The sequence below is a fragment of the Drosophila albomicans genome, chromosome 2L, assembly GCF_009650485.2.
Source record: "Drosophila albomicans strain 15112-1751.03 chromosome 2L, ASM965048v2, whole genome shotgun sequence".
Taxonomy (NCBI): Eukaryota; Metazoa; Arthropoda; class Insecta; order Diptera; family Drosophilidae; genus Drosophila; species Drosophila albomicans.
The window spans coordinates 19,097,664-19,111,533 of record NC_047628.2 but is presented as its reverse complement, the minus strand read 5'-3'; the positions used below and the strand labels follow the sequence as shown (position 1 = coordinate 19,111,533).

Genomic DNA, 13,870 nt, shown 5'->3' with positions numbered 1-13,870 from the left:
TGTTCTTTAGTCATTTGCATCTATTTCGTCGTTAAGTGTTGAGCGTTGTTGCTATTGCATTTTGTTGCTGCTGTTGCTAATGAGTTAATTAACACATTTGGTCTTGCGACGCGGAGTTTTTAAGGTGAACTTCGATGTCGTGTAAACTATTGCGTGTGCGTTAATTATGATTAGAATCGAAATGCGAACACACGAAAAGAAAAAGACCGACTATATAGACTATAGCATTTTAAGCTATATATAGAGCGGATAAGTAGAAAGGTAGAAAGAGAGCGAGAGGTTCTAAACGCCACAAAACATTTCATTGTAGATTTTTGTTGATGATAAAATAGAAAATCCGTTTTTACAACAGTTGAACGCAACTAGCTGAAGATAAAGCAAGTCACTAAACAGCGTGGTAAGTAATGTAAGAATAGATAACCTTAGAAAAATTGATGTAACATTTCGAAAGAAAAAAATTGACTCCACATTTATTCATTTAAATAATCAAATAAGTTTTTAAAAGATTTTCTTTGCAGAAAATGGTAAAATTGAATATGAAGTAAGGGACTTGATATGTGAATAGAAACATTAATGTAACATTTCAAAGTTAACAAACTAAGTAAAACTTCGAATAAAAAAATAAAATATCCAGTAAAGTCAAGACAAGTAAGAAATCAACAGTCAAGTGTACTCGACATATACCAAAATAATATACCACGATAATACTACAAAAACTATACCAAAGGCTTCATTTTGTATATTGATATAGTACTGCATTCTAAATATACCATAGAGTGCAAAATATACCAAATTGTCAGCCGAAACAACAAAGGCACCCTTAAATGTAATCAATATATGGTCATTTAAACAGTTTATCTATGCTTTTCATTGCAGATAATGATGACTTAGAAGAGTGACGTATTATACTTTATTGCCTTACAAAACTGTTCTACGAAATTGCTTGATGCGAACATCTTATTTGCTTATTATTCACCCATTTAGATAGATTTCCATAAACAGCACAAAAAGAGGGAGAAAGTTAAAACAAAATACAACCATCAATGAAATATGCAAACACAATTTTTGTGTATGAACTCTTCTTGTGCTTGAGAAACTCGCGTTGCTCTCTCTCAAGGTTCTCTCACAATTGCCTTCCGGTAATTTCTAGCCACATTTTACATTTCAACGCGACACCACACACACATATACAACCACACACACATACAACCACACACACACACATGGTTTGGGTTGTGCTGCCATAATGGCTAATTTGAATTTTTATCATGTTTACAAGCAAACAATACGTGCATCATCATCGCAGAGAGAGGAAGTCGAAACTCGAAGAATATTTCCTTCTCTCCTTCTACTTTTGGTCTGTTGGAAAAACCTCGCACAGCATTTGCATATCGATTTCATATGCGGCATATAGAGTAGAGAGTTTTCTCTTTCCCCTCACACACACTTCTTGACGGCGAATGCAAATACAATCCATTTTGAATATTTCTTATTGCGCGTTCGCAAATTGTGTGGAATAACCATGAAAATGTTTACATGTCTGCCTTTTTGGTTGCTCTTCCTCGCTTACTTGCTGCACATTTCTGGCGCGCCCTCAAGTATGCAGCGCCAAAAAAAAAAATGGAAAAAAAGTAACATTTGACATTACGAATTTGCAAATTTAATAACACCCACGAAATGCTGTCGGGGAACTGCAAAAGAAAAAAAACTGACGCCAGCAAACTTGACATCGTTCCATTCTAACGTCGCCTCGTTGACTCTTTGTCTGTTTGAAGTTTGCTTGCATGTAAATTGCACTGATTACCACGTTGCACTTTTCTTTCATTTTTCCTCCTCCTTTGGCTCTCACTCTCTTTGCTTACTCATTTGATTTGAGAGTCGCATTTTGTCTGCTGCGTACTTTGCTCGTCATTTTCTTTCATGTTTTATACTTACTTTACCCCTAATGCAAATCGTCTTTATTGCCACAGCACTTTTTTTTTGCTTGCTTCCTTGGTGTCTATCTATTGTGTTTGGCTGTCGCCACCATTTCTCTAGCTTAGTTCTCTTCTCATTTTAACACTTGACGTATTTACGTTGCCCCGTTATTCTCACCCAGGGTCAGCGCCATTAAATTTAACTGCATTTGCTGCAATTCAAGTGGAAATGAGGCGCCATTTGTTGTGTGTTTATAAGGCTAAAAGAAAATTTGTAATGGCGTGTTTGTTATCGAACGAAAGAAAATGAATAAGTGCTTAAGATTGTAATTCAAGTATTGTTTAAGCGCAGTGTGAAAGTCTTTGAGGAATGGCTAAGAACGAGATTGTGGCTTTCATATTAAGTTGATAAACAGAGTGCGGAAGTGTGTAAACTAATTGTAATAAAAATAGTGATAATTCCCGACATACATATATTAATACATTAAATAGGTACATTAAAGACTTCTGTAGCAACCAATAAATCGAATCTAATCATCAAATCTAATAATCAACAAAATTACAATAGATTATTTTCATTATTATACTAAGATTCCTGGATTCTCAATTTAAAATAAAGAATATACGTAAGCACTTATTAAATTTGAATAAATTTGTATCATATTTCTGAGATTCTTTTCATCAAAATTTATTTGAATACTAATATAAATTTCTACTATATTTCTAAGAATCTCTTTATACAGCGTTCAAATGCTTCACTGCTATTCCATTAACTATAAAGTTGTGTTCCCACAAATCCAGTCACAGTTGTGATGACTCACAGTGAGCACTGTAAGTACTCGACTTGAGCACTATCTTTCGCGCTGCAAAGTCCTTCAACCCAAACAGAGCAACAATAACTGCGCAACAACAACTAGAAGAAGAACAAACCGACGAGAACGACACTTGCACAAACCAAAAACCAATCAAAGGTTGCCTGCCAAAAAGTATGCTATACTTTTGCAGTGCGACAGAAGAGAGAAGCGGAGCGGAGCGGAGAAAGTGGAGAGAAAGCAGGAAACAAAACTCGGCGACTCACTCAAGCATTTTATTAAATTGCCACCTTCCGTTTGTTGTTACGACGTTGCGCCGTTGCCTTCGCCTCTCGCTGTCTTTTTATTTTTTCAATTCCTAGGCATAAACCCACGACAGATCCATTCCCCTCCTCATCTTCCCCTCTCTCCCTTTTCTATCTAAACTCTCAATACAGACTTTATATATATATTTCTGCCATCTTTTTCTATTATATCGTTTCCGCTGTTTGGCATAAATTCTGTGCACAGGCCAAAAGTAAAACTTTTCCTATTTTTTATGCTTATTGCAAAGTCTGGTTCTGTTTTTTTTTTGGTACTTTTTCTTTTTGTATACTATCTTTGTTATTTTTTGAGGTTAAAGTGCCAAGGCACGAATACAAAATACAATAAAAAGAGCGAAAAACTTTGAGACAAGCTACAAAAAAAAAACCTAAAACAACAAGAAGAGCATTTGTCTAGCGTTTGGCTTTGTGGCAATATCGAAATGCGATTGCGGCAAATGCGACTTACTCGTTACTGTACAGATACATTTTCTATGTAGATAAATATAAATAGATATCTGTTTGTTTGTCTCTCTGTGTGTGTGTGTATAATGTGTCTATAATGCGGCAAACGTTGGAGTTAGTCCAAAATGCATTTACATTTGCATTGCATCGCTTTAGGCGCATTGCGGGCGTTACGCTTTTAAGCTTATCTAAAATTGAAATTGAAATACACAAATTGAAACATTAACACACAACCTACACAGCTTTCAGTTCAACTAATTATAGTTGTGAGGTCTTGTAGCAAGCGAGTGAATAAAAACTAAATGACTTAATCATTACTGCAAGCGGTAATCGTAATGCTCAAATAAATATTTTCTCTATTTAGAATTTACCTACCAAGGATCAACTGATAGAAAATGCTAATGCAGTAATGATAGCTATTATAGTTGTGATATAATCAGTGTTTTTTACTCCTTATCTTTTTGCCTTTCCTTAGTTGTTGCCACTTTGATTTTATTATTTTTAACTGGGCTGCTTTTCTAGCTGATTTCACTATCATTTTTGTCCATTATTACCCCATCATCATTTTAATTAGCAACCGAAAAAAGTTTCTAGAGCGAGGCCAAAAAAAAGATATATATTAAGCATACGCCATGTTGAACAAGCGTAATTACACGTAGAGCAGAAAAGTTGGGGTGGGACTGAAGCCGCATGTCAGCAACTTTTATTTTTGCATTTCCTTTTTTTTGGGGGGTTGCACTTTTACTGCAACTTGATAACAATAAGCGACGCTAGAGTTCGCCAATTAAAAAATTGCTATAGCTCACGCTTTCGCCTCACGAGATTGTGTGTGTGTGTGTGTGTATGAGTGTGGGAAAAAGTCAACATTTTTGTGGTCACTTAAGCAGATTAATTTCATGGGTATAATTAAAAGAAGAAGCCACGTGCGTGGGCCACCAACAAGCGGATAGGTTATGGAAAGAGTGGAATGCAGAGAGAGACAGAGAGAGAGAGAGAGAGAGGGTGAGAGAGGGTGAGCGGAGCAAAACGTAAGTTGCCAGCCAAAAATTAACATAAATTAAATTTTTCGTAAAACTTTTTCGCTGGCGCTGTTAAACAATTTGGCCTTCTGCGGGCGATGTTGCTGCTGTTGCTGCTGCACTTGGCCGACACATAATTGATGGTTTTTAATTAACTGCCAAGTGACCGACACGCAACTGACAATGACCAAAAAAAACGGAGAGAATAAAATATAAAAATAATTCAACAACGTTGCATCAACTCTTACAAGTTAATACCCTTTTATACAGCAACCACACAAATCTTCTTATGCAACTTTGATGTACACAAAAAGTGTTGAATGTTGAATTGTGTTGAAGTGTTGAATTAGTACAGAATATTTTGAATTGATAATCGTGAAAGTTTGGGTTGAAAATTCTATGACAGAATTCTATTTTAAATGAAATATCTCAAAAGAATACGAATAAAGTTGAGGCGCATTTCTATCAGATAACTTAGCTTTAATAACGAATAATGAAAATTATGATGGCAGTTCGATAAGTTTTAAAAGTAAAAACTTCTTTGAATATAAAGAATATTTCATCACTGATTTTGAAACGTTTTGATGAAGTAGAAAACGTTCCCTTGTAGGAAACATCTTAAATTCAATGCCTTTATATTTTATATTAAGCTTCAAATTGATTATTTCAAATAAATGAATGCAGTTTGATACGATTTATAAGAAATACCTATATTAAATATGAAGAATATTTTAAATTAATGATTGTGAAACATTTTGAGAAAGGTTTACTAAGAACATTCTCCTTTAAATGAAATATCTTAAATTAATAACTATATAACTATATATAACTATAACTATATATAACTATAACTCTATATAACTATAACTATATATAACTCTATTAGAAAATTCATCTTTAAATGGTATATATTGTAAATTTATAATTACCAATTTCTGTTTGTTAGAGTTCTATACCAAATTTCTATAACAAAATTCACCTTGAAATTAAATATTTTAAGTAAATGATTGCTTAATTCAATTTGATGTAGTTTAAAAAGAAATTTCTCCTTTAAGCAAGAATATTTCATATTAATGATTGCAAATTTGAGTTCATTTCGATACATTTCTTCTCAAAAGTGCGCTTTCAATCAAAATAAGTAAAGCAACTCCACTCTAAGCCACATAAAGTTACATTCTATAGCAAAAATAGAGTATTCAAAGTGCGTGTGAGGACAACTGTATTGGCAACGCGAAAAAAATTCAGTTTTAAAACGTGTCCTGTCCATCGTATACAACGTCACAGTCAATTGTAGCAGGGACAACTTTATTGGCTGTCGAAAAGCGAATACTCGCTGCTTTTAGGCTGTGTCAACATTTTAACAGAGTTTTGACCAGAGCAAACAGTTCTTAAACGGTTTAATAAACTGGCCATTGATTGATCGGCGTCCATCAGTCAAGTTTTAAGAAATTACAATAACAAATTCAGCACTTACCATTGCGATTCTCGCTGTCGGCGGGTTTCATTTGAATTGGATGATACATCTGAAAGTGTTGAAAAGAAAAGAAAATAATGGAATTACTAAATTGCATCTGTTAAATTTGATATGTTTTCCATCATAGAGTAAAGCTTTCCTTTTGCTCCCTAAATACCCTAAATTTCTCTCTTGGCTGCTACCTAATTTGCCGTGTTAATCACATTTGATAAATTGTGACGACGACGCCGCAGTTGGCGATTAATTTGCAAGGCTTTTGGCGCAATGCAAACGCCGCAACAACGAGCCGAAAATGTCCAAGTTATATATATACTACATACTATACTATATAGAGTTGAGTCCATTTATATGCTGATGCAGCAACGTCGTAGTCCCCACCATTTTTTTTGTTGTTGTTGCTTAAGCTGCATAATGAATGAATGCAGCAGACAGAAAGAGAACGAGAACGAGAGAGAGTAAGAGAAGCGACGACAAGCTGTTTCTAACTGGCCGCCAAATCCTCGACTAAAGCCAAACACATTTATTCAGCGGTCGCGCTGCGCCCAACAACAACAACAACAACATAGAACCCAACTCTTTTCGAAAGCAGTAAAAAGGGCGTGAAAATCCTAAAATATGCGTTCGCATTTCCCTTTTTTTTTTCTTTGCCTTCCCCTCTGTTGCAACGGCAGCGTTTTAAATGTAATTTTTCGCGCAGCGTCTTCTAATTAAAACAAGCTTAAAGCTGCCGCAAAACGTGCCGCAGCACGAGGTCAGTCCCGAGGCCAAGTGGAGTCCTCTACCCCTCACCCCTCTCCCTCTTCCTTTCACCTCCTCATGTCCAAGCACTTCCGTCGCCAAGTCGCGCGGCTAATGGCCCATGATTTATTGGCAACGACGACAGCCTGCGTTGCCGCTGCTATTTCTATGAGCCAACATCAGCAGCAACAGCAGCACTATGGTAGCGGTGTCCTTGTCCGCATTACCCTTTCTACACCTTGCAACCCTCTTCCCCTCCTCTTCTTATGCTACTGCTGCTTTCGCACTCTCTGTTTTGGCTCGTAAATAATACACGCAACACGGCGACTTGCTACAAATTGCAGTCCAAGTCAACCTGCTTCTGGCCTTTTCGACTTTTTATTTTTATGCGCTCTCGCACCACGCCTCCTTTTATTTACACCCCATTCCTTTTGGCCATTACATTTTTTTTAGTTTTTTTTTGTTGTTGTTATACGCAGGAAGTGGCAATTAGGAGGCAAGCGCAAGCTTTTGCAGCTAATTGGTTGAAATGTTATCAGCTTCTGCCTCTTTTTATGAGACAATTATTTTAATAAATTCAACTGCAGCGCCGTCAAATCCTACTGAATTATGAGTGGTAACTGAATAATTGGCATGACAATTAGGCGAAGAGTCAGTGACTCATCTATAGAAAAGTCTTCTACATATATTTGATTTGACTTTTATATTTATTCTTATACAAATATAAAATTTTAAACTATGAATACGTTATTAATTTATATTCATAATATTTTTTAAACTCGAACTTGTCTCAAAATTTATTAAAAGCTGTATTAAATCGATTGATTTGACAATCAACAAATTGCTTTCCATTAAAAGTCATGCCACTTGTCACTTCAGTGCTGCCAACCTGCTTTCAAATATATATGATTTCCAATGGCGAAGCGAGTCCACAGCTTTGCAAATGCTTCTCAAATGCAACACGCACGTGGCCTGTCTGTTTCTACTCAAATCTCATTTTAATCAATCATCATTTCACATTTAAATTCATTTGCAGTTTAATCATAATATATTTTTAATTTAAACTTTTCTCCAAATTTATTATATTAGATCGATTCATTCACGATTCACCAGTCCGCCCACAGTTTGTTTCTCAATGAAAGCCATGCCACTTGTCGCTACAGTGCTGCCAACTTATTTTCACAAAATGTAATTTACAATTTACTTCCACTTAAAGCCATGCCAATTATCGGTACCGTGCTGCCAACTCTCTTTAGGTAAATATAATTTACAATTGCCAATCGAGCTCACAGTTTTTTTGCAAACGATTGCCAAATGCAACACGCACAAATATTTAAAATACGTTATTAATTTATATTCATTTGCAGTTTAATCATAATATATTTTTAATTTAATTCCCCATTCCGTCCACAGTTCACTTCCCATTGAAAGCCATGCCACTTGTCGCTACGGTGCTGCCAACTTGTTTTATCAAAATGTAATTTACAGTTTGCTTCCACTTAAAGCCATGCCACTTGTCGCTACAGTGCTGCCAACTTGTAATGTAACAAAATGCAACAAAATGTAATTTACAATTTGCTTCCACTTAAAGCCATGCCAATTGTCGGTACGGTGCTGCCAACTTGCTTTAGGTAAATATAATTTACAATTCCCAATCGAGCTCACAGTTTTTGCAAACGATTGCCAAATGCAACACGCACACACATGTCACAAAATGGCCAACTTTCTTGTCTTGCCAACAATTTCTACCCCCCTTCTACCCCTTTGCCACCCCTGCCTCTGCTGCACATATTTCTTGAGCCCAATTGTTGTGCCTTTCAGTGGCAATTTTGTAAAATAAATATTGTTGCACAGCTGCACAATTTTTTTGGCACTGTCACAGGACATGCAAATTATGTCAGATTCCAAGCGCTGATAACGTGGCATGCCACAAGCTTAGTTCTTCTTGTTCCCTTCCCTTTCAACCCTTTTAACTACTTCCGTTGGGGTGGAGGGGGGTGCACATGACATTTCAAATAATAATATTCATGCTGATTTGATGGCGTAATAGAAAAGCCAGCAAAAAAAAACAACTTTAGAAACGCAGAGACATTGAATGTGCCTTAACGTTGGCAAAAGTCGTTGGATTTTCGCTGATGTTGTCTTTATGTTTTGCCCCCCTCCCTCTCACTCTCCCCCTTTCAATCTACATGTGTGGCAGCTCCACTCAGTCCCCCGTCTACACCCTTGCAATCTACTGTTATTGCTGCTGCTGCTGCTGGGACCTCTCGCATTGCTGACAACTTTGGTTGTAGCTCCAAAGCGCAAATTGACATTTTTGTGCCTGTGGTTTTGTTGCCTTTGGCAGAAAAAACTTTTGGCGCGTGTCTTGTGCTAACAATTTTTCCATTCTTCTTTCTTTTTTTCACTGGCGTTTTGTATATTTTTTTGTGTCGCGTTTTTTTTTCAGCCTTTTTGCATTGCATACTTTTAAGCTGGCAGGACAGAAGGCTAAACTTTGAAATTACTTGCATTTTATGGGTTGCATGGGGAGTGAAAAAGGCCCCTTTAGAGTGTGTGTGTGTGTGGCAAAAAACTATATTGGAAAATAACAAAAATACTGCAATAACATACCCTCTGCAAGGCAACAGAGTAGAGTTGTTTAAAGGCAGAAAAAAATGCTATAGATTTGCCTTGATTCTCTAATCGCACAGGGTATCTAGGCAGTCGAATATCTGTGTAAAACACTAAGTCAGCGATTTCTCCCTTCGTTTTGATCATTTTTGTATGCATTTTTTGTGCCGTGTCATGGCTCTGTCAGTCCACGCGCCAGTCAATCTGTCAGTCACGCAGTCAGTTAGCCATAATGAAGGCAGCAGCACCATGATGCTGAAATCCAGCCAGCTATTTCCTGCTGTTGTTGTTGTTGTTGCAGTGTTGCATGATTGCGTTTATGATAAGTTGATGCGGCAGCTAGTTTTCGCCATTTTGTGAATTCGCACAATCAGCAAAAACAAAGCTGCAGCTTGCAAGCGACGAGTTTAAGCGACCAAAGAGATACTCACTATCTGCTTTCTTTATACTGTCTACTACTATTTCATATTTGTTTAATACTTTAATATACCCCCAACAAACTGCACTCTACAGGGTATCCATGTAACTTCCATTAAAAGCTCAAAGCACTTGAAAATAAAAATACTCTTAATTCACAATTTTTGCTGTCACTAATCGTTGACAATGAATGTCACAAATTATGTGAAATTTTATGACAAGGGAAGAGAAATGCATGCAGAAAATGTTGGAAAAATGTGTTTCAGGAAAAACTTACCCCATTCAGCGTTTTCACATTATGCAGAGCGTCCTGAGCTTTTAGTGCCGCACGTCGCGTATAAAACGTCACAAAACAGCAACCTGAAAGAGTGAAAGAGAGAGAGTGAGAGGTGGAGAAAAATTGAGATTAGCATAAGGGTTAAATTGGAGTTTATTTTCAAGCGTCGCGTCGACGACGGCAGAAAAGAAAATTATGAAAATTATTATTATTAGCAGGCAGGCAAGCAAAAATGGCAACGCAACGGGGCGTGTTGCGGAAGCCGGTGGCAAATGTGGCAACATGGCAGCACTAAATTAAGCATTATGGCCTAAACCTGCGTCTTCCCCCTTTTATCAACATAGAGTAAATGTGTCGCATTTTGTTGAGTGAATGTGTGTGTGTGTGTGAGAAGGATTGAGGCGTAAGTGTTTTAGGTGTTGGAATTTATGATGGCTTGGGGCAGGTGGCAAGCATATTGAAGCAGCCGAAACAACACTTAAGCAGGCCAACAAAATGTCTAGGCTAGATGATAAACAAATCTTTAAAATGACGACATGAAACAATAGAAAACAATTTTCAGTGAATATATGTGACATTTTATTATAAAATAAATATCCTTCATAAAATCAAGTATATTATTTCAGAATTTAAGAATTTCAGAAATGAAACTAAATCAATTTATACTTGTGTTAAAAAAATACAACTTTAACCAAAATTTTTTTTAAACAGATTTTAATATTAGCTAAAGGAAATAAGGTTTCATTATTAAATTAAAAGTGAATTTAATTTAACAGCGGTAGAGAAAGTTTCCCCAAATATCACAATTTTTTTTTAAAGCAGTTTTTCAAATTCGCATTTCAATTTTTGTTCTTCTCCACTCTAAAAATCTGTGGCCGAAAATTGTAACAAAAAAAAAAAAAAAAACGAAACGAAACGAAAAAAAAGACTATAAAATTGAGTTGAAACCCATTTCCGGACTCTCGCGTATTTTCCATTTAACGTGGACTCTTATCCGAAAACCCTGCTGTTCCACCTTTCCCCTCCACCAGCAAATGGAGGTGGGTTTAATTTTGGATTCGGGGCCCCAACCACTAACTGTGAGTACAAAACTTAATATGGCAATAGTTGCATAATGCAATTACCGGCCATATCGACGGCTCTCGTTCACTGAAGCGTGATGCGTTGTGGCATGGCTCATCCCCCCCCTCCTACACACACTGCCACTCAGACATCCCTAGCCCAACACACACACACCGTCGCTCCTTCTCAACACTTGGGTAATTCAATCTGTCGCTTTTTTTGTGGTATACTCTCCACGGCGTCGTCATCGTCGTCGTCGCCATCGTTGCCAAACGGCATTTTTCTGCATTTTTCACATATTTGCAAATATTTTCATTTCTCGTTTTGGCTTTTCTGATATCCGCTGCTGGTTTAGAGAGAGAAAGAGAGAGAGAGAGAGGCAGATTCCAATACCAATGTCACCGCAGCGGATGCGTGGGAATTATGGCGGATTGTGAAAGGGGTACACGCTTTTTTTTCAGTGTTCCCCATAAAGCTTAAAACTTTAAAACCAAATGCACTTCCAAGAAGTGCAAGCAGCAAATTGACAGACGGAATATTAAAGCATTAACTGAACGTGATGTGAACGCTTTTATGATCAAAGTTAGAGATAACAAAAAAAAAACTCATAAAAAAGGACAAATGTGTCCTTAGTATAAATAAATTTCGCTATTGAATTTTTTTGCAAGCTTTTGATAAACTGCTGTTCTTTGAGTTGGATTGAATATTTTAATATAAAAGAAAAAAAAAACTTACAATTGAATTCGTTTAACCACAAAAGCTGTTTAAAGCTTTAAGTCAGCCAACGTAAGCGAAAGCTTAATTATTAAGACAAAAGCTCATTAACAGCTGTTGCGAAAGCTAAAACTAAGTATACCCAAACTATTACTAGTTCAACTTCTTCGCTTCTTTTGCAAATATATCAGATTTCACTTAACCCAGAAAAACGAAAAGAAAATCCAAAACGAATTGACAAAGACACACAGCTGGAAAGGGAGACGACAAAAAAGAGGGATTGAAGGGGATGAGATGGTAAAGCAAACGTTACGTTTTGCAATCGCAGATTAAATATCACTTAAAATTAAACTAGCGTTAAATGTAACAAATGAAAGAAAATCGAAACGATTTCAAATGCAATAAAATATCGTCAGCAAGAGAGAGAAAGAGAAAGAGTGTGGACGTGAAAGAACAAACTGTGAGACGGAAACCAAAGACGAAAACCAATCGCGCGATAAGCAAAAGTAAAATACGAAGACTAGCAGAAGCAGGAGAAGAGGAGAGAGAGGTGGTAAAGCAGCAGGCAAGAGCAGAAGAGAAATCTCTCAATTCCCATTATGTGCATGTCAACTGCAGTTAGAATCAAAGCAGCAAAACAAGCAACAAAACGGAGTAACACACAGATAAGTTCGAGGGAGTGTGGGAGAGAAATAAAAGAGAAGAGTTGTGGGAGAGCGGATGAGCTTTTGCTTGAGGGAACAATGCGGATAAAGTAACAAAAACAACAACAAAATCGGTGGCAAAAGCTGAAAACGACATCCAGTCACGTTTTTTGGACAAAAACTTAATCCAAAGCAATGGGCGGACTAAGGCTATTGTGGGCGTGGCAAGGATTCTAAGATGTGAAATCGAGAGCGGCCGAGACGTGCCAAAGTCCAACCAAAGGATGTTGTGTGTGTATGGGTGTGTATGTTTGTGTATAGAAAAGATGTGCCAGAAGAAATCTGCTGTGTGAGGGAGAAAGCAACATATTAATCGAAGTAAAATAAATCAATGTCATTAAACTTTTGCGAAGAGATTTACTGGACGACTGGAGCCGCAGCAACAGAGAGAGAGAGAGAGAGAGAGGGCGTGTGAGCGAGATGACGATATACTGAAATAGAATCAGATCAAGAGCTGCAATGCAGCAACTCCAACTGCAATTCCAATCGAATTTAGTTTATAGCCACCATATAGAGGGTGAATTCGCTTTTATTCTCCTGCCAGTGAAAGTGACAAACGTTTAGCAATAGTTCAGTGGACACCAAAAGTCAAGACCACAATCGGAAAAAAAAACTAAAAAACGAAATTCAAAAAATGCCAACAAAAAAAGACTTTGAAATTGAAAAGCTTTTGGAAATTAAGTGAAATTTTATGCATTTTTCACGCTCTGCAAGCGGCTAAATAAAAATGTCAGATGCACAAAGTGAGCGAGTAGTCCGGAAGTGGAAGAAGGAGAAAGGACGCTGATGTAGCCGGTAGATAAGTAAGTGCGTTTCATTTTCAGCTCCTTCTCTTTTCTTTTCTTTTCTTTTTTTTTTTTTTTTTTTTGGTGACAGCGGACAGCTGCTGAGCGAGACAGCATGAGAGCGAGGCGAAAGCTTTTTTGCAAAATAAAGTTCTCAAGGCAAACGCGCAAAGATAGCGACAAAAACGAAGATGTTATAGAAGGCGCAGGGAGGCGCAGGGAGGCGCTAAAAAGAATCTGCTGCCTGCCTGACAAAAACTCACACACAGTTGAATTATATTATTCGTTTTTGGTTTTGTTTTTGTGTGATTTTTGGTCAGCCACTTTACGGTTTTTATATTTCAGCATTCCGTTCGTTTTGTCTCTCTATTTTTTCTCTATATATATTTCTCATAAATCACAAACTAGTAAAAGCTGACAAGAAAAGCTCTTAATGTGGCGCAGAATAAATGCTATGCTTTAGTTGAGACGTTTTTCTGGTTATATTTTGGAAGTAGAATATAAATTCTTTAAAAATTAGCCACTAATTTAGTTAAAACAAATATTTCCAGCTAAAGTGAAATTTGTGAATA

The 13,870-nt window shown here is 36.8% G+C and overlaps 1 protein-coding gene and 1 long non-coding RNA gene across 4 annotated transcripts in view; one reads left to right on the top strand and one right to left on the bottom strand.

The window, feature by feature from the left end:
- LOC117565982 (CUGBP Elav-like family member 2) overlaps positions 1 to 13,870 on the bottom strand; it is a 141,299-nt gene that overhangs the window by 33,320 nt on the left and 94,109 nt on the right. For all 3 annotated transcript variants that reach the window (XR_007954648.1, XR_007954649.1, XM_034245387.2), the window contains 2 exons: positions 10,034 to 10,116; positions 5,989 to 6,037 (listed from right to left, as the gene is read on the bottom strand). Coding sequence is in view for 1 of the 3 variants with exons in the window: in XM_034245387.2 (XP_034101278.1) it covers positions 5,989 to 6,037; positions 10,034 to 10,116 (132 nt within the window). In the remaining 2 variants the exon portion in view is untranslated. The remainder of the gene's footprint in view (positions 1 to 5,988; positions 6,038 to 10,033; positions 10,117 to 13,870) is intronic.
- On the top strand, positions 312 to 886 carry LOC127565285 (uncharacterized). Its single transcript, XR_007954655.1, has 3 exons — positions 312 to 397; positions 506 to 648; positions 877 to 886. It is a non-coding gene; the product is annotated as an uncharacterized LOC127565285 (long non-coding RNA).